The sequence below is a fragment of the Osmerus eperlanus genome, chromosome 25 (genome assembly GCF_963692335.1).
Source record: "Osmerus eperlanus chromosome 25, fOsmEpe2.1, whole genome shotgun sequence".
NCBI classification, from domain to species: domain Eukaryota; kingdom Metazoa; phylum Chordata; class Actinopteri; order Osmeriformes; family Osmeridae; genus Osmerus; species Osmerus eperlanus.
In genome coordinates, this window is record NC_085042.1 from 6,534,280 (window position 1) to 6,560,152 (window position 25,873).

Sequence of the window (25,873 nt, forward strand, 5' to 3'; positions counted from 1 at the left end):
TTTATGAGAAGAACCAGTGTATGTGTGTGTGTGTTAGGGGGTGGGGGGGAAAGGGTAATCGGCTAAATGGCTCTGTGAATGTCCTGGTGTGTGCTTGTGTGTCCTCTCGGTTCTGTAGGGGTGTGGGAAAAGAACACTGGATTGCGCGGGGCCTGTGGAAGAATGAGAAAACTGCAGATAGATAGGCCTAATGCATCCGCTGAAGGAAGAGGCTTTAAGGCTAACAGCTGCTAACCATCTATCTGGCCCTACTTGGAGAGGCCTTGACATGGGACAGTAAACTGGAGTCTCCCCTATGATGAATCGTGATGAGATAATAGCTGTCTTGGACGTATTTCATTATAATGGTCTTAGTCATTTCCATACAGGGCTGTAGTAAGTGTACTTCAAATACACTTAGCTGAATTGGCAAAGGATCGTCTTAATATACACTGACATCCTAAATGAGATCTTACATTGAATATGGTTTATTTCTCTTTTGAAGGGGTCGTAGTTATTGAGTGATGTTGGCAAGTGCATGTGCCGAATGCCAAATTACTTCTTGTCAGCTTGGGTGATTTATCGGTTGTGTGATTTATGAGACAGTGACATAAATCACAACATTGCACTTACGTAACAGTCCACAAAATATCAACTCCACAGTGGAAAACTCCCCCCTCGCTTTCGGAGACCAGAGGGGCAAAAGTTTGTCAGTGTTATTTGTTCACCCACACACACCTACACTAACACTTACACCCACACACACACACCCAAACACACACACACACACACACACACACACATGACATCTCTTTAACTCACTACCGCCTGTGCCCTACACAGCTCTTCAAATCCCTCCTTCCTTCCTCATAGCTTCCCTCTCTCCTGCCCCCCCCACCCACCCACCTACACACTCCCTCTACCCCCCCCCCCTCCCCACCTCACTCCCCCAACCTCACTGTGGCCTCACACACCAGGCCTGCCATAAATCAATGGGCAGGATCGTGTCTGCCAGTTAGACTAAACAAGAGCATTTGCGAGGATTTGCTCTCCCCCATTAATCATCTTGACAGTTTGAAAAACACATTTCCCCTTTAATGACTGTATTTGGATAATCAGCCCTGTTTCCCCTTCCATGCCTCCCTGGGCCCACCGCTCCTGTCCCCTCCCCTATTTTCCGCCCGGAGCAACATGGCAGACAGCTGGGTTAACTTACCACTGAGCAGGAGGGGTCTCTTAGCTTCTAAAAGGAGCACTGAAAAAAAAAAGTTAAAATAATCATGGCTCCTCTGGAAATTTTTTTTTTTTTTACTCCCTCACTCAGCTAACCGCAACGACTCTCCCAATGTAAACTTGTGTATGTGTGCACATGCCCTCGCAGTCTTGCGACATTAATCGAGCGCAAGTCGTGCATGGGCATAAAACGCTAAGACGAAGCACGCATCGAACGTTTGAACGCAACAGGAATCACGGAGGCTTGCGAGACAGTGTCTTTACCCACAAGTTAAACTCAGAGGCCTCAAAGCAGGTCATTAAAGCAACTGTGATGGAATCAGGCCACAGTGTCAGCTTGGAGCAGCTGTGTCGAGGGAGTCTGGCGCAGAGAGCTGTCATTGCATATGGGAGATATGTGAGCTATGAGCGTGTGGGTAAGAATGTATGTGTGTGTGTGTGTGTGTGTGTAAAAGGAGACTGTGTGTGTGTGTGTGTGTGTGTGTGTGGGGGGGGGGGGTGGAGGGGGGGTGGTAGTCACAGAGTGTTGACACCTGGAATTATGTCTTTGTTTGAGTAGTTGAAAGCCGACAATGCAATCCCCTGAATACATATACTCCACAGATGAGTGAACATGACACAGAGAGGTACACAGAGAACAAGTCTGGCGGAACTGTTCAGTCAATCAATCAATCATCCATTCAGTCAGTCTCATTAAGTCAACCTCTTAGTTAGGGGAATCTCATTAATATTTCCCTAATTCTACTGGGACTATGTTCTGGATGGATAACAGACTTAATGCTAAATCAGTTCATACACTGTATTAATCTAGTACATCATGATACAATTACATGCCAATTATAATTCCAGAGCCATAGCACTCTGCTCCATAGTCACCATTTCACATAACCAGTTTGGTTTCACTGCCCATTCTGGAGAGACAGCAGAGAGAGAGAGAGTACTGTAGCTGACTCTGACAGAGTCCATTAAGACCACAGGCCCTCCCAATGCGGAGGACAAGAAACCTTGTTGTCAACCAGGGCACTGATGGCAAACAGCAGACCCGCCACTCATTCTGTGCCAAGGCACGTTCGTCTGCGAGCACCGTGCTCTTGACATCCCTGCCGCGCTCTCCCAGCGTGCAAACAAATGTATTCCAGCTGGAGTAGCAGAATCATGGGCGTTATTAGCGGTGCGCCATAATTGCGGCGTTCATTGCGCGGTCGCTGGTGTGCGTTTATTAACGGCACATATTGTACAGCTTTTTCAACGCACGGCACTGAAACCTAAACACACACACAACAAGGTCAGCGGATAAATGGTGGTTCAGTATCAAAAGTTAGGGGTAGGCTAAAGGTTTCATTCACTGGATTCGCGGGTAGGAGAGAGGAGTTGAAATCCTTCAGGCATTGGGAAATGAAAGCCTTGGTATTTGATGTTGAAATGAACAGGGTTAGCTGTGATTTCTAAAAGCCATGACGAATGACGCTTCCCCATCTAGGTTTCTTTGCTGTGGCTGGTCAGAAAGGCCCCTGTATTGTGCCATGCAGCTGTTTAACAAATATGTGGTAGTCATACTGAGACGCCGGTTCTGTGAGTATAACTGCCACAGAGAGAGAGAGAGAGAGAGAGAGAGAGAGAGAGAGAGAGAGAGAGAGAGATAAAGAAGTGAGAAAGGAGAAGAGAAAAAGAAAAAAGAAAGGGGAGAGACAGAAAGAAAGAAGGAAAGCAATAGAAAGAAAAGGGAGAGAGAGAGAGAGAGAGAGAGAGAGAGAGAGAGAAAGAGAGAGAGAGAGAGAGAAAGAAAGAAAATGCCCCGCTATCCCCTGCCCACTCCCTCTCCCTGTCCTAGCTGTCAGTGTGGCAAGCCAATGTGTGGACCTGGCGTCTAATTGAGGAGCAGCTCTGCACCCTGTCGTCATTAATCACAGGGGCTGTCGCCTGTCTGCCCAGGACATGCAGCGGCACTCCCAGCCCCACACAGAGAGGGACGGGGGGACGGGGGGGACGGGGACACTCCTGTCCCCAGAACCAGGACAAGGGACAGGAGGGGACAGACACGGAGATCAATCTCCCAGGTGCTACCCTCCTGCGTGGACGGCAGTGAGGGGGTTTAAAAAATATATATATATTGTGCCCAGCCCTCCTCCCGATCCCAATCTCATCTCTCCGCCACACCCTCCCCTTCCAACCCCTCCACCTCAGCTGACACTATATCCCCCCCCCTAGCCCCCGCCCCCCTGCCGCCCCTCCTCACTCAGTGAGACGGAGGCGACAGAAATGGAGTGTCTGGGTGTTGACTCAGCTGGAAGAGTGAGAGGGGAGAAAGATAGATGGGTGGTGAGATTGATGAGCGAAGGGGAGGGGGGGGGAAAAATAGTGAGGCGTTTGATGAACGAGTGTAAATGGGCGACAGCGGAATTAATTCCTCCCTCTGGACAAGATTGAAAGTGTTCCCCTCTGGTTGACCTCTAGTACTAGCTGTCCTGTTTTACTCTGCTCACAGCTAGCTCTTTGATAACATTCGCTTGAAGACTGGGGCCAGCTGATATCGCAAGGGCTACCTGAATGAACACAGGGTATTTGTACATGTACCCAGAGGTATGGGTAAACAGTTACCATATGGTACATGCCAAAGAGAAGACATTTCACTGGCAATTCATCTACTCATCCATAGGGGGCAACGTCAACTAGGAGATAACCCAGTCAGTGGCTCTTCTTTTATGAATTCAACAACATATTATAACCTGGATCATACACATCACCTCTTACCTTGAAACGAAACTATTCCTGCCTTAGTTTATTTAGTCTATTTGACCGCTGCAAACTCCATAAAAACAGACAAAGAAAACCACTGGCAAAAACCAGATCCACCCACAGGCCTATGTCCCAGAGTTGTGGTTCCAGTCTGTGGGGGGAAACAGATCAAGGCCAGGCCTCCTGAGGAGAAGCCCTGGGAGGCGTGCAGAGCTCCATGACCTTGCTGGTCTGGTATGGCCGGCCTTGGTGTGGCAGGGTCATCCATCCTGTTAATGGTCCTGTCAGGTGACACCTGTGCCTGAATCTCTCCAGTCTGGAGCGCTAATGAAGCGAGAGAGCAGGGGATTCTGGGAGTTGGGTTGAAAGGTCACCGCAAAGAGCGGCCCCCTCTTTGCTCTGTGCCTCTTACACACCTCCTCTCAGACAGATTTACTGGGGGAATAAATCATTATTGAGCACTGAAAAGACCGTATCTGGCTAGCTTTACCCATCGCATGCCTGTATATTAGCATCCAAAAGCTTTAACACAGAGAAAGCTGACCTAAGACAAACTGCAAAACAGCATTACCCAGCGACCTCCCTTCATGTGAGTGGTGCTAGAGAGGCGAGGCTCCTTGGGGAGGTGTCAGGGCATTGAAGAATATTTCTCTGTTAACAGCCTCCCATTGTCAGACCTGGCCTTTGTGTTCCAGGGCGATCCATCAGACAGGGAGGGGAGTTAGGCCAGGCCAGGGTCGGCCTCCCCCAGGTCATTAAAAGTAGTACCAGCGACCCAGGGGCCTGGTAGAGACAAGCCTCCACACTGCTGAGGCAGCCGATTCAAACCCACGATGCATCAGCAATTAAAAGCAACAACAACCATGAGGAGCCATGGGGGTGGGGGTAGGAATAGCCAGGAAGGATGCTAGTCCTTAGCAACAAGAGAACTTCCAAACCATGGCCTATCCTGGTCTGTCCAGGCCCCTGGAGACCTGAAAACCCTCTCAACTGCATGCAAGGCTCTCAACTACTGGAACCCATCTGAAGGATACAGGAGCTCAGAGTGAGTCATGGGATGTTACCGCATGATGAAACGGTGCTAAATAAACATATAATAAAACAAAACAACTTCAAATGCAATCAAGTATCATTTATTAGACAAAATAAGACTTTTCCCAGTGGGTTGGATAGCACTGCCACCACTAAGCGTTCATTTTGTCAGTTATTCCTTTTAAATTTCAGTCAGCAAGCCCCAACTTGCTAACCTGGTAATGCTTGAAAAAATATTACATCTTTGAATATGTACAAATAGAAAATAAACGGCACTGTTCATGAAAACGCTTGTGGTCCGAATATGGGGTGTTCCATTTGAGTTTGAACAGCAGCGGGGCGACAGCAGATGGAAAAGAGATGACGTAAAAGAAAATGGTCCTTAGAAAAACTTCACAGTTCATCTTTGCCGTGGTGCAAAACTTTATTTAAAGAGTGTAAGATAGGCATTATTATACTATAATTAAAATAATTCTTTTCAATTAGAATACTTATGAACAATTTATTTGAAAACATCCCCCCTAAATTAAAAGCCAAGCGCTCGAGTGAAAAATAAATACACACTTTCAGTCCAGGGGGTGGAGAGGAAAGAAGAAAAAAAAAAAAAAAACGCAAATCAAAACCATTCTCATTCCACAATTCAAATCAAATTCAAGCTTCTGTTCCCCAGGCTCCTTCATACGAGCGTCTCTGGTCCCTCACCCCTGGGTCTCTGTCATGGCTTCCTGAGGCCCGTGGTGCTGGGGTGACCTGTGCTGGCAAAGACCCCCTCCAGAGGTCACCTGGTTCATCCACTGTGCATATCTGAGGTCCAGTTCGTTGCCTGGTAACGCGTCTCTGTGCTTGGACATCATTGGTAGGCCAGGGGCAGGGGGGTGGAGCCTAGTCTGGGTGCTAGGACTTCATTGGTAACCCAGCGTGGAGGCGGAGCCTAGTCTCTGGCTGTAGAGGGCGTAGGGGGAGTAGTAGGCGGAGGAGGCTGGCATGGAGTGCATGGGCATCCCTGGGGCTCCAGGCATGTGGGCCTTGCTGTAGGGGTGGTAGCGGGCCAGGCCCAGCCCGGGGGACCCTCTCAGGGAGAAGGAGCTGGGCAGAGCCCCGGGGCTGCTGGGAGGGGGCAGGTGGAGGTGGCAGGAAGCGGCGGAGGAGGGGTAGGCTGAGAGGAGCTTGCTGTCCACCATCCCGGACAGGGCCGTGTGGGTACGCAGGTGGGCCAGCAGCTCCTCGGACGAGGAGAAGCGCTTGTCACACGGCCCTCCCACCGACACCCAGTTGCAGGCGTGCTGCATGGGCTCGTTGTGTAACATGAAGCCGTAGGTGTAGAGAGGGTGGGACAGGGTGGGCGTCACGCCGGAGGACATGGTGCTGGGGTGCAGGGCGTGGAGGGGGTGCGAGGGGTAGACCAGCGGGAAGCCTGACTTGAGAGAGGAGGGGTCGTGGACACAGGTGGAGCAGTTGCTGCCCCCTAGGTGGTGGCCATTGGGGTACGTCAGACAGTACGGGTCCCTGCATAGCCCCTGCATGAGGGATGGGGGGGAGGCCCCGGTGAGAGGGCTGGAGCTGGGGTGCTTTCCTGGCATCCCCAATCCCCCCAGGCCAGACTTGGTATGATCCAGCCCTGAAACAAACTGAGAAGGGTAGCCTGCATAGGCCCCCACTATGGACCCATGGTAGCCCATAGCGGCAGGGGGAAGTGGGAAGACGGAGTGTCCTGGTTTGAAGGGGGAGACGGGGGCGATGTGTCCGGAGCCCAGCCCAGGCTGGGGGTCGGGCTTGCTGTCCGGCCGTGGGCTGCTAGCAGAGCTAGCGTTGCTAGAGTTAGCGCTAGCCCGAACGTGACTGGAGTTAGCGAGCTGGGCCCCGTCCAGGGCGGCCTTGCCGTGCTCCGACTCCTTCTTCCCTGCGCTGCAGCTGTCGGAGCCGGCCTGGTCCGAGGTCGCAGCCTTGCTGTCCGTGTGCAGGGCCTGGGAGAGTGGGGGAGGAGGCTGCGTGGAGGGGCTCTGTCTGTGGGCCTGGCTCTGGCTGTGCAGGGGAGAGGAGCTGGGGGAGCTGGCAGGGTGCGGGGGGTAGGACGGACATGAGCCCGCCCCTCCAGACCCTCCGTTGGCTACTCGGAAGCCGGCCTTATCTGAGGAGGCCTTGGTCGCAAGCCCATCCTTACGGCACTCCCCTCCGATCTTGGAGTAAGGCTTGAAGCTGGACTTGTCCTCCTGGTGGTGGTGGTCTCCCGTCTTGAGGCCTGACGAGGAGGAGCGACCGGAGGGCTCCTTGTCCGACTGGCTGCCTGAGGAAATTGAGCCCAGCTTGGAGGAAGAGGGGGGGTCTGGCTTGCCTATCTGGGAGCAGGTCTGAGCCAGCAGAGCCAGAGGACTCTTCTTAGCATCCAACTGAGAGGGGAGACAGAGACACTAAATGAATATCCACACAGTACAGACATAATGAACATAAAGACAAGAGTACAGGAGATAAAACGGTCTGCTTGTCTTCCAAAGGTTGGAAATCAGAGGTTAAATGTAAACTTTAAATACGTAGCAGGAATCATTTACAAATAAAACCGAGTCCATGTAAAGTGTAATACACGGGAATTAATTCATGAATGTCTGTCATCGGACTGGCTTGAGTGGTGCCACCGTCCAACTGCGCACCAGTTTTTTGACGGAATTCTTCCGGTTAATGAACATACCCTTGTAGAACGCTCTCCTAACTACAGAGACGGGTAGAAAGGTACAATTCAGCGGACTATCACGTCACGAAAAATGACCTATGTCTGATTGTAGCCTAAACTACGCACCACTGTTAGAAAACTTAAGAGAAAATAGCTTGGCGCAGTTTTACGAAATATTGTTGACGCATACACATAGACACAAACTTGGCTGCATATTGCGGTGTCCAATTGTTCGTGCACTTAAAGTAATCTCAGCACATTAACGGTAAATGTTACGGTGAAGACACCCTACAGACCAGTTACAACTCTATATCAGTCGGTATTAAAGATGTGCTTCGCTTACCTCGATACTGACTGGTGCGGACGTCAAGGGCTGAAGATACTCCGGGTGTAGCAAGTGGCTGCTGTGTGCGGTCAACATTTTTAGAATCCGTATTGGCAACCTCTTAGCCTGGCGAAATGGATCCGAGGGAGAGGGAGTAGGAACTAACAGGCTTTTTGTTTCTCTCGGTAGTGAACTACCTCTGCCGTTGACGGTGCGCTCGGGAGACAGACTGTGTAATTGCGCTTCAGATCCACCGGGAGAACCGTTCATCTGGATCGGGGCGGCGCAGAGTTCGGGGGAGGGCAGGGAACCAGCGGATGCGACTCGAAATTCATTTATCAGCAAACTCTTGAAAAAACAATTCAGCAAGCAGGTTGCATAAAGAACCCGATTTGTATTAATCCAAAAGTAACAGCGGCAGTGCGCTTGCTCCGGATATAGAAGCTTGCTGTCTCAAAAGAGGAGAAATTCTCTAAAATGTCATGGTTCCTTGACTCAATCCTCCGTTTTTCCAATCACCTGTCTCCTTAGATATTCTTTAAGCCAGAGTTCCAAAAGAAATATACGAGGAAGATCATTGCGGTCCGTTACTAAGACATAAAAATAAACCCAAGTAAAGAATATCTCCACAGATGATACGACCGGGTTGCTCCGTACGCTTAACCGTCCCACTGTCTTTCTCTCAGTCTTTACACAACAGTCGGTACTATGATCATTTCACATTCTGAAGATCTGAGTAGGAGGAATTTCAAAGCAAGTATCCGCTGTCCAATAGGGAGTGTGCGCATCCGTAATGAGGGGGGCGGTGTCGTTTTTAGGGGCGCGGTTTGTCAAATGTTCTCTCTTCCCGTCTCTGGCAGTGTAAAATGTTGTTATGATGTATGAACGTATATTTTTACGATAAGTGCCTTTTAAAATAGCTTTAATAAATATAAAAGGAACGCCGCAATGGATAATTCATAACAGGGCAAGAATATTTGGCGAAGAGGTCTTTTCTTTTATTCTCCTTGTAAATAAGTTATTTTATTTTCAGAAAACCCAAACATCCATGTTTGATAACTACTACGGAATGTTAATGACTTCATTGCATTAGTGCTGGCTGAATCACCAATTAGGTAACTCAGTTAATATAATTACACGATTAATTCAAATTAGGCCTGACAGATGCTATTACAGTCAGACAAAAAGAAACTTTGATGCTCTGCATACTTTGCTTATTGTCTGGAGATCCATCTTGCCTAGCTTGATCACTCTAATCTGGTGTCATAAAAACACAAAGACAGGTGCATCATTTCCTGTCATGTCTCGTTAGAAGGGCCAGATGATAAATGTGTCATGTTCCCCTGAATAATGTCATAAAAGGCATTACTCCACCTGGGCCTGCCAGGATGACAGAAATAGAAGTGACTCAACGATAAAACAAAGACTACACTGTATTATCAGAAGGAACTGTTTACTTACATTGCCAGATGAAACATAATCCCCATATTTCTCATTGCCAATGTGCAGCAGGTTTCACCATGGATCAACTCCAGTTTACATAGACCTGTTGTACGAGTTAGACGCAAACATTCCCCAAACAATAAAAGGCACCCAGAGTTGTGCACACCACAGCAAATAACCCAGACTTCTCTACTTACATTACATTTAGAAGACGCTCTTATCCAGAGCGATTTACAGTAAGTACAGGGACATTCCCCCCGAGGCAAGTAGGGTAAAGTGCCTTGCCCAAGGACACAACGTCATTTGGCACAGCCAGGAATAGAACCGGCAACCTTCTGATTAATAGCCCGATTCCCTAACTGCTCAGCCATCTGACTCCCTCTCCCTACTTCGGTGCAAGAACTGGACATAGCCTGTAACAGTGCCTGTCTTATCACCTGGATGTGAGCCCCCTGCCTTAAAGGCTCCAGGTGCCATGTCTCCACAGCTCAGAGAGCAGTGGGACAGGTGAGTGGGTGACTGAATCCACTCCTCCCCCCCCTTCCCCTCCCCCTCCCTCTCAACAGCACCAATGTTTGCCTTGTCACGATGAGGCTTAGCTGTCATTTATCCCACACGTGAATGCTAACGTACCAGAGGGGTTGAGACGAGTGTCGCAGGGCTCTTCTATTGATCGTGTGTGTTTTGTTCAGTTTCCGTCTCCACTGTAGGACAAGAGAAACAAAACGGACGACACGGAAGAGTTACATCACGTTAAGAGCCGCGCATGAAGATTCATTTCGCGGCGTGTCCTCCACTGGATAAACTTTCGACACAATATGTTGCCGTGTTGATAACTAACCAGCCTCGCTCCTCTGAAGAAGCTTGAAAGGCCAAGTCGCGGCGTGGGAGGGGCTGGTAAAAGAGTTAAAGGAGACTGGAGGAGGGCAAAAAAGAAGGGGGGGGGGAATCAAATCAAATCAAATGTATTTGTATAGCCCTTTTTACACGCAAGCATGTCACAGAGGGCTTCACATATGCCCATAGAACTTCCCCTCAACCAACCTAAACCCTCAAGGAAGACAAGGAAAAACTCCCAAAAAACTCTCAACAGGAGAAAAAAAATGGAAGAAACCTTGGGAGGAGCAATTCAGAGAGGGATCCCCTCCTCCAGAGACGGTTGGTGGGAGAGAGGAGCAGAACACAGGCTAAACATAGTCATACAGTCATACAGGGAAATACACAAAGAACGAGAGAATGGGACAAGGGAGGGCCCAAACAACAGGGAGCAGCTTCTTTCAAGTCTCGCCTTGAAGTCGGCTGGTAACAGCTGTTTTGGCGTGTTGATGACTGATGGCCGTTTCCTGTTGTGGGTATTTAAGGGGCAGGTTTCCCCGTTAAGATGCCGCTCAGCAGCACTGCTCCCTGCAGCCCCGGGGTATCCTCCCCTCCATGGCCCATATCAAAGCCGAGCTGTAGGGGTATGTGTGTAGGTGTGTGCGGTGTGGGTGTGTGTGTGTGTGTGGCATTTGCCTTTCCAAGGCCTATATCAAAGCCCAGGTCTTCGCTGCAGCAGCAGCCAGACGAACACAGGCCCAGAGTGGGTGTGCCTGGCTAGCCCAGCCCAGACCCCACACGCCCCTGAGCCTATGATTTATAGACCCACTCAGACCCGTAATGGATGACTTCGTGCCAGTGCCTAATTCATAGCCATGTTGAAAGACTACAGCTTCTTTCTTTTTATTACTGGAGTGTAAATATGTAACTGTTTCACACTGGGTGAATGGATGACTTCTATCTGGTTATTTGTCTTTCTGGGGCTTCTGAGTGGAAAGGGTTCGGTGACACTGACTGTAGGGGATGTTTACGTTCTGGTGAAATACTGTGTGAGCATTTAATAAGCCTTTGACGTGGGTGTGAGTTCATATATATATAGAGTGTTCTTAGTTTCCAGACCAAAGCTGTACTTATTACACATCTTTTTCACCTACGGTCGTATGGGAAAAGTCACGAGGACCTGTGACTGGGTATATTCCTGTAAGCACAGCGAGGGAAATGATAAAATAGCCAGAGCAGGAGAGGAGGGAGAAGATGAATGTAAATAGCTCCTATTTAATTATCTGCGACTGACTTATGGAGTGTGTGGAATGAGCATGCTGGCCCCGAGGCACAGTCTCTGCTGTAGCCTTGTGTGTTCTCCAGCAATAATAAAATGTAGAAAAAAGACAAATTAGACAGTTTCATAGGGTGTAGCAGACATGGCAAGACGCGAGCACTTAAAAGGAGCCTTGTAGGCAACATTCCATACAGGCCAAATGGTTGAAACCAGGATTTCCTCCACTGAAACATTCCCAAGTAGTACTATGTACATTTCATGTAGAAATCTCTATCTCTATAGTCCTCTTTTCACTGCTTGCTCACTCTATCCTTCCCTCTCTCTCTGAAACACACACACACACATCCCAGAAGTGGATATTTACATATTTTCATACAATATAATCTACCTGGCTGATTGTGTGAGCACTATCGCTGTGGCTGGCCTGCTTATCTTTCTAGTTTTGCAGGATTGTCTCTCTTTTGTCAGCGTGGCCTGTCTCGCTAACTCTCTTATCCACTCTGCCTGACTGTCGTCTACCTGTCTGGATGATAATCGCTCTGGGATAATAGGCTTCCCAACCTAATAGACTGACACTGTTAATTCCTGCGTCAAAAGGGATCCTCATTGCTCTCAGAAACATACCGGTATAGTTACACCTGAACCAACGCAGGTCCAGACGCACACATAGCCTACACACCTACGCGCGTGCAATCTCGAATTCTTTTCTCGTTAGGAAACAAAAGCAGCTATTGTGCTGCGCATGGAGAAGTTATCTGGGGAACACCCTGAGAACGGAGAGTGACTGCCAGACCATGTCTGCCGCGAATCAGATTGTCCTACATTGTTGAATGAAATTTCAGCCGACATCAAAAGGTGTTTTTTTCCCCATTGGTCCATGGAGGGCATTTGATAGAGGTTGAATTGAGGCACTCATAGCTTGGTCCCATGGCAGGTTTAAAGCGGGAACACTCAGTGCAAATGAAATCTCCTTCGCATTCCACACGCTTGTTAAACTGACTTATGCTTCCTTTTATACTCACATTCTCGGTGTCTTTTTCAAGCCAGGTCACATCTCCTCTAATCGCTCAAATAAAACCAAAGTGTGTGTGGGTGGGGAGATGGGCACTTGAAACTTTAAAGGGGGTCAGATGGCTGAGCGGTTAGGGAGTCGGGCTATTAATCATAAGGTTGTTGGTTCGATTCCCGGCAGTGCTAAATGACGTTGTGTCCTTGGGCAAGGCACTTCACCCTACTTGCCTCGGGGAGAATGTCCCTGTACTTACTGTAAGTCGCCCTGGATAAGAGCGTCTGCTAAATGACTAAATGTAAATGTAAAGGCCGAACCTTAGAGAACATGAACTGAGGCCCATTAACATTTGACTATTCATGTGGTCACATGAAATCAGTTAGCCTAAACTTGTGTCACTTAGCCTACAGTGTTGTACAAACGATGTAACTTTGAAGTGAAATCTGTAAAATATTACATTCCATCTTTGTTAAGACAAAAATCAAGAGTTGCCTAATATTTTCACCAGCAGCATATTCTCCTACAACTTGCTTAAGTTGTGCAACTTGAAAGTATCCTACACAGAATGAAAGGCCACAAAGAAGTCTTTAGACACCAGACTGTTGGACAGAGCTCCGCATTGTGATGAAGCAGCGTCGTGGTTTCAGATGGAAAAGTTATCCAGGCACATTGTTACCTGTCAATCTTGGCGACAGTGAAAAGGGTTTACCGATACCGTAGCTTTGATGTGACGAAGTATGGAGCCGCTCAATTAAAAGCCTATCAATGTGTAAGTAAATCAACGCCTATCAGTCTTGTCACATCAAACAAACGGTTATTGCACTAACCCGCCCACCCCATTAATCTCCCAGCGTGCGCTTGCCAACCTAAGGTCAGGTCGGCGTTAGGGAAATCCCGACACGGAGTCAATAAAGGAAAACGCATGCTGTATTCTTCTCCGTGTTGATCGATTGATCAGAGGAGAGCAGAACAGGGGGAGAGGAGAAGGAGAAGTGGGCTGCAGTGGCAGTTGTAAACGACCTTTTCTACAGTGTGCTACGATGTGATAAAACATTAATTTACGCGTATTGCAAAGGTGTGAACCGTTCCTTAGGAATTGTTGACGATAACAACAAACGGTGCCATAAACACTGGCTGTAGCGTTCCATTTTTGCCACAAAGAAATGATGATAATTTTAGAGAAAACATGGTTTGAAAAAATAAATACCACCATGGTAAACACATTGAAGCAGAACACAGCTGTTGACAAAGTATTATTTTTCCCCCAGCTCCACGCGATGACATAGCTCTCTAGTCAGTAACTCACACACGCTGAAGAATACATGAAAGTGGAGCAGTGCCATATATCACACTTCTCTCCTGCACACTCATGTGTGCCCTAGCAAAGTCACATGTGGCCGTTTGTCATCCAAGCGTGCATTCTCATTTCGAACTCTGTGTTATAAGGGCTGTGGGCCAAGCCTGACACTTGTGAAATATATCTCCTGCTGACCCCGGCTACTGCTGTAGCCTGGCAATTAATCCTCGCTCTGCAGAGTAGAGGAGAGCAGGATAGGAGAGGTGGGGAGAGGAGAGGTGGGGAGAGGAGAGGGGAGGGGAGGTGTGGAGAGGTGGGGAGAGGAGAGGGGAGGGGAGGTGTGGAGAGGAGAGGTGGGGAGAGGAGTGGTGGGGAGAGGAGAGGTAGGGCCCATAAAGCAGCCACAACACACCCTCACTAAGAGCTTCACGGAATACCGCACAAACAACAGCAGTGCTGACCAGTCAATGCTGCTCTTATTGATTGTCGAAGGAGCATGATGTTCTATTATTCCCCTCATGTCCCTTACCCTCCATCTTGATCGTCATCCTTACTTTCATAGAGTGTCTTTCATTTTGATTTCCTTTCCTCCTGTCCCGGTGTACTGTATGAGAAGCAGGAGATGCCTCGGTCGAATCTGGCTCTCAAAAAGAGGGTTATTGAGTTACCAGGAATGAGAGAGAGAGGGAGAGAGAGCTGCTTCAGCCCAGCCTGCCAGAAGGTTACACTACCGGTGTGTCATAAATTACACACGACAGGCTACAAGAACAGGGGGAAGGAAGGGAGGAAGGGGGGGGGGGAGGCTGGTTGTGGGTGATTGTTGGGCTGGGGGTGGGGGGTGGGGGATGGGGTTGTTGGGGGCTGGGGGCTGGGGGGTCAGCCTTGATGAATGAGTTTCAGAACAAGGCAGAAAATACATTATATCACCTTTAATGGGTACACATTTCTGCAGCCATAACTCAATGTTTAAAAATAGGAGAAAGGTTGAAATATGGCACCGTATATTCTTCCCAATGACACTTTTATGGGCCCTCTTTGCAGTATAAAGGCATTGATTGCTATTTCAAAGTACCGTGTTAGACCCAGTACTGAGTACAACCAGCTGCCACTGCAGAGAGAGTGAGAGAGAGAGAGAGAGAGAGAGAGAGAGAGAGAGAGAGAGAGAGAGAGAGAGAAAGAGAGCATGTGTGTGAGGGAGAGAGACTGCCGAGAAGAGTTATGGTCCTTTGCAAATTTGGAGCTCCTTTCAGGCAGTCACTCACAGCTGTAAATTTACAGTGTTTGTGCTAACTGTTATTAAAAGCAAATCCATGGCCTGGCCAACGTCATCCATTTTAGGAGACCTGCTGGGGGAGAATTCCTAAGCCAGCCCCGCTGGTGAATGTGAAAAATTGCACACACTGGACAGTTAAAGACACAGACTGCAGGTGTGTGTGCGCGCGCCACGCGTGTGTGTGTGGCTGTGCTTTACGTATCATAAACGTGAAGGACGTAGCCCCTGCTGGTCTTTGTGGACTGTGCTCGCGTCGTACGTCTTCTGCAGTCTGCTCTCCATCTTGTCTGGAGATTCTTTGTTCTCCTGACTCGTCTAGCTTCGTGTACTCTGTTATTTTTACGAGAGCTTTGACCTTCCGATGGATGCTGCGGCTATCTGTGCTTACAGTATGTGACCCAAGACATTCCTACTATAAACCAGCTGTCATAGGGTATTGTGTGTGTGTGTGCGCACGCCTGTGTTTGTGTGTTTGTGTGCGTCAGGGTGATTTCATCACTGTCCGTGACACCAGACATGATGAGGAACACAGACCTCCTTGGCCATTACTCTCCACGTCAATGGAGTTTCGTGTCCTTGCTGTTTTTGTCATTATCTGCTGGAAGTCATGCTTCTCTGGATTCCATCTTAGCTCTTTATGAATCACCCATCCCCCCCTCCCTCCCCTTGTCAAACGCAGATGGGTCTTCATGTTCTCTCTGTCCGCCCCCCCCCTTTCTCTATCTATCTATCTATCTATCTCTCTCTCTCAATCCCTCCCTCTTTCTCCCTCTCTCCCTCTCTCTCCATTTCTCTATCTCTCCTCTCTGAACACTGATCAGTCTATTAAAATCTATTCTGGACACATGCCACAGGCACATCATTTATTTAAGCTGGGGCCAAGAAGAATTATTGTTGTGTAAATCCCAAAGCCTTTCAGGAGATCAAAGTTCCAAGTCATGAATCAAATTGCAAATCCAATACTCACTCAAACCCTCACAGTCACTTATATTAACATTGAAGGGGGGTGTGTGTGACTGGAGACACTGGAGGCTTTGGCAGGCAGTGTGCACCCCTTCCCATCCTTCTATCCATCTATCCCTCCCCCAAGACCCAGGAGGAGAGGGCCCTCACATCCAACCCTCCTTTCATCCCTCCTCGCACCGTTTCCTACTTTAAACATCTTCTCTCCTCTATGAAAGGGATTCGACTCTTCGTCAGATCAGTTTTCGGAAGAGGAGTAAACGCTGTCTGCAATGCTGGAGAAGACAAAGAAGCGGAAGTCTTTCCGTCGCTTTCGATCTCCCGTCTCTTTCTTTCTGTGCTTCTCTCTCTCTCTCTCTCTCTCTCTCTCTCTCTCTCTCTCTCTCTCTCTCTCTCTCTCTCTCTCTCTCTCTCTCTCTCTCTCTCTCTCTCTCTCTCTCTCTCTCTCTCTCTCTTCTACACAAACAGCATCCCTCTGGCCAAGCCACTGTTGGAGAAGATGCGTGACAAGAGCCTTAGTCATACAGTACAGTTAATCTCCTCCCTGGTACCGTCACTGGTACCAGTCACCAGCCTCACCTCAGGCACGGCTCTGTCCTTCCATCTGCACTGTGATTGGTCCATGTATAATTGACACCATCAAAGTTGGGATCGGAAACAACCCGGATCTGCCAATAGACACGTTTCCTCTCACGAGGGTCGTGGAGCAGGTGAATGGCAGTGTTTTGTTTCATGCCCAGCTGTCATGGCTGTCGGGTTGCGTGGGTGCGTTTTGCACTGTGACTTCTGAAAGGGGGGTGTGGGGGGCGGGGGGGGTGGGGGGGCGGGGGTCTGTTCTCCATGATTTCCGAACAAAGTATCTCGAAAACACTCCTCTTCGTGCTTGTCTCGGGGAAATCATTAACAGAATGTTCCAGATAAGGAGCGTCGCAGCGCGCAGAGAAGCAGAGGGGCTCCTCTGCGCTCTCTCTATCCTCGGTGGAGTGTCACGGTGACACATCCGTCGTCATGGAGGCGAGGACCCGCTCTCCTGATGTGTGATGCGCTGAGACTCGCAGCGGCTGGATGATCGTATCTGCCGACAAGGCATACATGCAGGGAGACAAAATAGAAAAGAGGCTTTAGTGATAAACCTGGGAGGGATTAGCTCCCATTTGCCAGGACTGGTGGTGTGCTATCACGGAGGATTTGGTGGAGACTGAGTGGCACAAACGGATGATGAAAGATGATGGAAGGAAAAGAGAGGAGGAGGAGGTTGTCGTAAGGATAGAATTTGGGTTTTCTGTTACATTTTCGTTTCTCTCTCTCTCCCTCCCCCTCTCTCTCTGTTTCTCTCTCTGTCTCCCTCTCTCTCTCTCACTGTCTCCTGACTCCTCTTGCTATGAGTTGCGTGTCAGTCACTCACATCTGAACTTGCCGAGTAAACACCGTGGGATGATTGGAGTTGTCACTCACAGTAATGTGTTGTATGCCGCTGGTGGCAGGGAGGGAGGGGGGAGCGGGAAAACAGAGATGGAGAGACCGAGAAAGAGAGGAATGTGTGGGGACAATGTGTCTGGGAGACCTCAGAGAACTATCGCTTCAGATCACAAATGATAACTTAAGAGGTGACAAGATAATATGTATAAACACAGGCTGTCTCACTACACAAACCACACCGGCGGCTCCTCACCGAATACATATTTCAGCTAGACTTTGACCTCATCATTACATCGTGAAGTTTGTATTAACACATTTCTTTTCTTTGTTTTGTTTTTTTACACATGGACAACATAGCTTTCATTTCGTTGGGACTTTAATTTAAATGAATTTACACACAAACTTGTTTATTTCCTGTCAGTCAGTCAGTCCCCACACCCAAGGCTGCAACAACACTGGCCTCTGTTCCCTTTGCTTTCCCTGAAATATCCTCCCTGGCCAAATGCCCCATTGTGTTAAACTTGTCACCCTATTGACAAGCTAATATCCCCATTCTTTTGGGCTGAGTTTTAGCCTCCAGAAGTTTCAAAGGGAGGTGAGACTTGAGGCACCTTGGCTCATCAAAGTCACTACACACATTTCTTAAGCTGTGACTTTCGGCGCGGAAGGTTATTGAGCACTTAAGGTGATTTTATAGCACCCAGCTGGCTGCCTATTTGGGGAATTGACACCGGGGCTAGAGATAGACCCCTGGGAGGGTGCTAGCCTCTTGTGGCTAATGCTGTAGGCTCATAGCACTGACGACGGGAAACAAGCTGCATAAACAGTGAGAAGGTCCATGTTTTCAGTCGTTATGGAGGTTGAAAGGGTGAGACAGTTTGTTCCGTGGAGAAAAGGCTGCTTCTGTTGGAACATTAACAGGATGCTTTCCCCCCAGACCTGTCTGTAAACTCTTTACGAGAACAGACGGAATAGTTTGCAAGCTTTGGGCTTCCTTAGTGCTCTCAAACAGGCAGATAAAAACAGACTGGGGCGTGAAGTTTGGGGGAGGGATACAAAGGTGTAATTAATGTTTCACAAACCCAATCCTTTCCCCCTCGGGGCAAACTTCTCTCCTCATCTATCTGTCTTGCACCAAATTAAATGATTCTCTCCTCTACTCTCGGCCGCCTGTCACTCAAGCGCCTTTGTGTGAACTTGAGGATTAGGGTGCGCGGGCGTGTGTTGCAACTCTGGCTGCAGGCGCTGCTCCTCAGGTTTCTCTCCTCCCCGCCTGTCTCCCCGAGGCGACAGGGACGTGTCAACGTCTGTCAGAGCCTGTCCGTCATCTCGGCCCTGTCAGTACCGGCTCTGCCACCCCTCCATTGCGGTTCTGTCACTCGGAGTTTCCTCCCTCCCTGTGATCTGAGGGGCCCGGACCCTGCAACCGCGCTCTGCAAGCGGCTCTGCTCTGCCCTCCCTCCTTCCCTCCTTCCCACCGATACCTTTCACATGACACCGCAAACACAAGGTCACCGTGTTTACCACGTGTTTGCGCGCTTGTGTGTACGCGTGCGTTGCGGAGGTCTGCGTACGAAAGCTTCTGTGTGTGTGTGTGTGTCCGACAGGGTGTGCGCGCATGTGTGTGTGTGTGTGAGGCACAGCGTTTTGAGTGACAGTGCAAGTGAGGTGCAGCCAGTCGGCGGCGCTTTGTAAAAGTGCGCCTACCTTCTCTTCCCACAAGTCCCTCACGGCAACGAACTGTCATGGTTGACAGCTCCCACAAAGCAGGAGAGGGAAGGAAGACAGTGGGTGCGGGGATTAAAAAAAAGTTTAAGAGATGAAATTAAAGCAAAGAAGGGATCCTGACAGCACCTATTGTTTGCGAGGGGAAATGTATCTGTGTGAACTGGCTTTGATCACTGGTGGATGTAGGGGGAAGAGCTCGTAAAGGCGGACTCCTAAAGCCCATTGGAATGAATGGAAGAAACCAGACCTCTCAAGTACTCCGGCGCAGACACACACGCACACACACCACGCACACACACACACACACACACGCACGCTCGTAGACACAAGAAGAACAGAACTAAGGCTGGACGACACTTGACCGATCTGGAGAGTGCTGGTATGCTGAAGGGTTCAGAGGTGTTTTTCTTCAGGGGCATTACTGTAAACAGAACATGAACACACACAGCAAAGGAACAGCGGGTTCAAAAAGTAGCAAAACAAGGAGAAAAAGCCTTGTGGACAGAGAGAGAGAGCGAGCGAGTTAGGGCGAGAGAGGGGGGGGAGTTCACAGGGTAACCAATGAATACATGAAGGGGATTGTATGAAACTGAAGAGAGAGAGAGAGAGAGAGAGGGCAGTCAAGTGGGAAGGGGGTGGAGATAATCACCTTTATTTTGTGATTCGGGAGAGAGAGAGAAGCAAGGGCCCCCACCTCAGCCCCCTTTCCACCACTACCAACCTTCTGGGCTGTTGCTAGTGTCAGTTGACAGTTGGTTCAACTTGCAAACCTTCTAAGAACTGGTTTGCTTTTCCAGAGGCCGGAGAGCCACATCATTACATCACTACAGACGTTCATACACCGCTTTACCAGCAGTTCTAGCACCGACTTCAAACACAGCAACAACAACAATGGTGGACGGAAGACATTTTTTCTTCACAAGTCTTGCTCCTGGCTTTGCAAGCCTCCATTGCCATCAAAACATGAGTGGTCCAACGGTTTGTTGAAACACAGGCATTGTTCTCAGAGCTCCCTCAAGTTTATTTTGTATTTCAGCCGAGGACAACAGTGTCAATGCAAGGAGACAGTTTGTCTACTCCACCGACCGCTGTTTAGATTCGATGTCCATGATGCTGCTGAAGCCAAAGTAGAAGCGCATTCAATGCAGATTCTTTGCTCTCTTAAAAAAAAAATGGTGGTTACAAATTAAGTTGGTCTAGGTCAGTTATGATTATCCCGCCCCTAGCCCATGATGTAAGTTCTAGACCAGCTAAGAGTTGGTGCCGCTCTGGAACCAGTTTTCCTGGCCAGGAGTCGTTTGTTTCTCTGTTGGAACGCAAGGAACTGGTTTGAGATTGGACCCCACCTCTGAACCGGCCCTCAAACCGCCTTGGTAGAATAGGGGTGTGTGTGGAGAGAGGGTGGGAGAAGGTGAGGGGGGAGAGGGTAAGGGGAGAGAGGGAGACAAAGCGGGTCGCTGAAGGGGAACTTCCTGCTGGCAGGATCTAGGCATACTGTTTACAGAAGGTCTTGTCTGATCTCGGCCTTGTTCCTGCTGTTGTATGGAAACACTGCGGCTTTGATGTCTCTCTCTTTATCTGTCTTTCTTTCACTCTTTCTCTCCCTCTCTTTCTTTCCCTCTTCCCCTTTACTCCGCTTTGCATCATTTAGTTTCTCTGTTGTTCTCGCTCTCCCTCACTTTCTCTTTCTCTTTTAATCTCTGGAGAAGTAGTAGAAGGGCGACTCACTAAAGAAGAACAACACTTCAATGTGAAATAGTTGTTTGATTGACAGACCTCTGCTCGGGTGCCTCTGGTTGAGCTGTCCAACTGATATGTATATATCTATCTATATCATATATAGATATATATATATGTATACGTATCTGGATTGAAGCCCCAGCTATAAAACTGGAAAAGGAAATGTGCTGACTGCACAATTAGATTTTACTTCAGTGGAAGGTGAAGCGGTAAAAAAGAGGTTTTCGCTGGAGCTTACCTGCAAGTGTGTATGTGTGTGTGTGCTCGCGCGTGTGTGTGTGACTGTGTGCGCTCTGACAGGGTCAAATAGGCCCTGTCAACAAGCAGGCTGCTTTAATGTGACATATTAATGTGGCCTGCCACTGCCAATAACTCAACACAAGCAGCACATGTGTGCATATTTATTAAAGCCCATAACTTCGGCTCCCTCGTAAAAAATTAAATCTCCACTTGTGCAAGAAACCGCTGAGTGTGTTCGTGAGAGACCCCAGAGCTTCTCTCTTTGTGAACATGAGACGGGGAGAAGGCCGTAGAGAATACGTTTATCATTGATCTGGCGAGAACAAGTGGAGTTTGTAGCTAAAACACGACTGTAGTGGGATTGTTTGATGCTATTTTCTTTTTCAGCTTTAATCTGTGTACATAATCTTCCTGAGGATTTACGATGTGTCTGTAATGAGACGCGGGATCTCCGCCTTAGATAAGGGGGGAAATACATCAAGATGTTCCTGAGTTCTTCCTTATTAAATGTGTGGAAATGCATGCAGGAATATGAGGGAGAAAGAGAGATGGAAATAGAGCTGTATGGCCTTGTAATGAAGTACTGACAGATTTCTCGTCTTTATCCTCACATGGTTGATCGGATGCATGCCTCCATATCTCCTCGGTTCTCCCCGTCGACGACTGCAAGCACATTTCCTCTCCACTCCATGCCCCTCCCCTCCCCACCGCCCAGACCCTAACCCCCAGCCTCATGGCTTCCACAGTGTGACAGATTGATCGACTAGACACATGACACAGTTCAGCAGCAAGACAGGAACGAGAGCGGACATGTGATTCAATATGACGAGGTCACAGGGGATGCCTGCCGCCCTCACCCCCCCCCGCCGCCCTCACCCCCCCTCCCTCACCCCCCCCTGCCGCCCTCACCCCCCCCCCCCTGCCGCCCTCACCCCCCCCCCCTGCCGCCCTCACCCCCCCCCCCCGCCGCCCTCACCCCCGCCGCCCTCACCCCCCCCTGCCGCCCTCACCCCCCCCCCTGCCGCCCTCACCCCCCCCCCGCCGCCCTCACCCCCCCCTGCCGCCCTCACCCCCCCCCCCTGCCGCCCTCACCCCCCCCCCGCCGCCCTCACCCCCCCCCGCCGCCCTCACCCCCCCTCCCTCACCCCCCCCTGCCGCCCTCACCCCCCCCCCCCTGCCGCCCTCACCCCCCCCCCCTGCCGCCCTCACCCCCCCCTGCCGCCCTCACCCCCCCCCGCCGCCCTCACCCCCGCCGCCCTCACCCCCCCCTGCCGCCCTCACCCCCCCCCCTGCCGCCCTCACCCCCCCCCCGCCGCCCTCACCCCCCCCCCCTCCCTCACCCCCCCCTGCCGCCCTCACCCCCCCCCCCGCCGCCCTCACCCCCGCCGCCCTCACCCCCCCCGCCGCCCTCACCCCCCCTCCCTCACCCCCCCCGCCGCCCTCACCCCCGCCGCCGTCACCCCCCCCGCCGCCCTCACCCCCCCTCCCTCCCCCCCCCCGCCGCCCCCCGCCGCCCTCACCCCCACCGCCACCCCCCCCCCACCCGCTCCTGTTGCTCTTAGCAGCAGTAATTGTAAACAGACGATCAACACTGGGGCAGCGGAACCCACTCTGCCTCTCAGCCCAGCACCAACGCGCCTCTATCTCCACCTCCAATCAAAACAGGAATATGAGGCACAGGCCCGGCCCGCACGCTGCAGCGAGATGGCTCAAATCGAAAGTGACAGCTTGACACATAATATGGCACCCGTAATGTGATTAGGTTGGCGTGGAGCTCTTTGCTCAAACTCCCCCCCCCCAACCCAGAGACAGAGTCGAACCCGCCAAATACACTCCATCTCTCACCCCTGAGAAGGGGCAGGAGGGTGCCTCACGATGCTTCATGCTTTTGCAACGAATTGAGATGTTGCTGTTGTTGAATCCAGAATCCTGCATGGGAATTGCAAACACATGTGGGACTGTACGGCGAGAGAGAGACTATTCAGGGTTTTAGTAGAGTAGGAGAAACACCCAAAAACTGAGTGAGAATGGGGGGGAACGAGAACTCTGGGAAAAGGATTAGGTCAGTTATGAGAAGCTGTTTTGGCCCGAGGCAGTGTCCATGTCGAGTCTGTGATGCATGCGAGTATGACGTAGCGGTGACATTCCCCTCGGGGACATCTCCTACAGCTGTGTCTCCCAGGTGACAGGATGTCTACAGGTGACGACGATGAACGCTGAGAGAGAACACCTGACAGGAAGTAGTGTCGCGAGGGAGGGATCAGGTTTAAGTGGAACTCTTGGGTTTGGAAAGATGGAGAGATTGAGTGACCATTGCACAAAAATGTGTAGGCGTACGTGTGTGTGTGCGTGTCAGTCGAAAGAGTGAGTAGGCAACAACAACAGTAAGCTGGACAAAATGGAGGCCGATCCAGCAGGAAATTCAATAAGAATTCCTCCAAAGTCTGAGGTTGACATTGAAAAATAACGAAATTACAGAACTGAACAGAAGAAATAAAAAGATTAATTATTATAGTTGGCGTTCACAAGGGGAGCAAGTGCCTGAGGCTGCATTTTCAAATGAGCCGTCGCAGATTGAGAGATATGTTACTTGCTCTGATTTAGCGCTGAGAAAAGTCATCGAACGGCACTCTAACCTTCACAACCAAGCGACTTTTCCTGGGGAAATCCCTGACTATCCTCCCAGCGATGACAGGATGAAGGATTGGAGGAGGAGGAGGGAGTGGTCACAGGGACGGGCCGCGGGAAGAAAAAGATGGCAGATGGAGAAGTTAAGGGGGTTCTGGGGATCCAAGTGGCTGTGCTGTTTTGCCAAACACACTAGAAACTGAAAAGCCTTGGGTTTCCAGAAACGAGGGTCATTCCTCAACTGTATTTAGAAATGTGTCAGCGACCACAGAGACAGTTTGGCCTGCCAGTTTTCCTGTCGCTCGCCCTCCATTTATACCCCTCTCCCTCCGACTGAAATGCGAAAACGCATCACAGCGCCAGAGCAAACAATGTCCGGGTCATCGTAAAAATTAAATGAATGTTCTAAATCACTCTCTGTGCCTCCCACTAGGAAGAACATGAGGGATCCTTTCTCTCTTCGTCGCTCTCTCTCCCCCCTCCCAAGTCTCCCCTCCTCTCCCCCTTTCTCTCTCTCTCTCTCTCTCTCTCTCTCTCTCTCTCTCTCTCTCTCTCTCTCTCTCTCTGAGTATAAGAAAAGCCTGTCGGACGAAATCAAATCAAGCCGAAGACATAGTTGAGCGTATGTGACAGGCTGAAATGGCCGCATAATGAGACTAATAATGGGGTGGGTAGACATCACTTAAACAGAGTCCCCTGTGAGGGTGGGGGGGGGGGGGAGAGGGGAGGGGGGGGGGGGGGGGAACTGGAGCAGTCAGCCCTAGCCCGCGTGCTCATTGCCAGTGACACAGTGCCGGGGATGAGACGGAGGGTGGATGTGCTCCAGGCCCCCGCAGTCTCTCTCCGCAGGCCTGCCCCCTGTGCCAGCCCCCCACCAGCCCCGCTAGTCAGGAAGCGCTGGGCCGGATAATCGGAGCTGACTGGTTGATTCCCGGGCTCAATGGCGGCCCTGTCGCCTTTGAAACGGGGATCTGTGTGACCTCACCCTACTGCTGAGGGAGCACGCGTTAACCTCCCCCCCCCTGCCCCCGCCCCCCCCGCCCCGCCAGCGGCCTGCCATGAGGGAGGAGGGGGTGGAGGGGGCTTTGACGGGCCGTCGCTATGGGCCAATCACCCGGGGTCATGAAGAGAAAGAGAGAGAGAAAGAGAGACAGAGAAGTAGAGAAAACAAGCGTTCCCGTGGGAGAGAATGGAAGACAGGTCTCCCTCAGGGATATCAACATAATGAGAAACACATACACGCACACCCACACACACACACACACACACACAGATGACACCAATGTCCTTGCCAGGATCCCTAGCATTGTATCCCAGGGTGTTGGCGATGGCTGGGGGCATCACTACCCAGCATGGCTGCCTCTGACCTCTGCTCTACTCCCCATCCCCGTGTTCACCCTGGGCCCCAGCACCAAGCCTCCGCACGCATGCACACACGCTTTGGATTCAACACGTTCACTCATCTGCAGAGAAGTTTTCTCTCTCGGTGAGTGATTCCAAACAGTACCCGAGTGTTTTTTTTTTCCGCCAAAACAATTCGTTGCGCTCCGTGGATGCAGGACAGGGACGCCAGCGCCCAGATTGTGGCGTGTTTGTGAGCGTGTGCCGTGGGATGGTTAGATGAAGGGGTGGGGGCTAGACGTCAGGACCAATCAGGTGTCGGCACTGTGGACAGGTAGATGTGCGGGCTCTCTCAGGCTTGGCCGGTAGCCATCTTGTCAAAGTCACTCTCCCAAACTCCCAGTGACGCATGCTGCCCAGAGGGCCTGGGCTTATGTTACACTAGCTGTGAGACAGGATAATGGCCCCAGATTTGACGTTTGTTAAAGTCTTACTTAACATTCTTATTTTTCCTCCCTGCATCTCTCTCTCTCTCTCCCGCTGTCCCACTTTCTCAATCTTTCCGTACATACTACGTCACTGTGACCCCTCCTCAACCCAATCCCTCTCTCTCTCTCTCTCTCTCTCTCTCTCTCTCTCTCTCTCTCTCTCTCTCTCTCTCTCTCTCTCTCTCTCTCTCTCTCTCTCTCTCCCTCTCTCCCTCTCTCTCCCTCTCTCCATCTGTCCT

General features: G+C 50.3%; 1 protein-coding gene across 1 annotated transcript; it reads right to left on the reverse strand.

Moving 5' to 3' along the window:
• Nucleotides 1-5,065: 5,065 nt before the first annotated feature.
• On the reverse strand, nt 5,066-8,702 carry znf703 (zinc finger protein 703). The gene is made up of 2 exons (XM_062451979.1): nt 7,989-8,702; nt 5,066-7,367 (listed from the first exon to the last, which is right to left on the reverse strand). Exons 1-2 carry the CDS (start codon nt 8,238-8,240, stop codon nt 5,883-5,885), a joined length of 1,737 nt encoding a protein of 578 aa, XP_062307963.1. The 5' UTR covers nt 8,241-8,702; the 3' UTR covers nt 5,066-5,882.
• Between the last annotated feature and the right edge of the window lie 17,171 nt (nt 8,703-25,873).

Coding starts and splice junctions, on each gene's coding strand:
- znf703 (XM_062451979.1), bottom strand. CDS start 8,240: ATGAACGGTTCTCCCGGTGGATCTGAAGCGCAATTACACAGTCTGTCT. Junction 7,368..7,988: donor CCGCACCAGTCAGTATCGAG/GTAAGCGAAGCA, acceptor CTCCCCTCTCAG/TTGGATGCTAAGAAGAGTCC.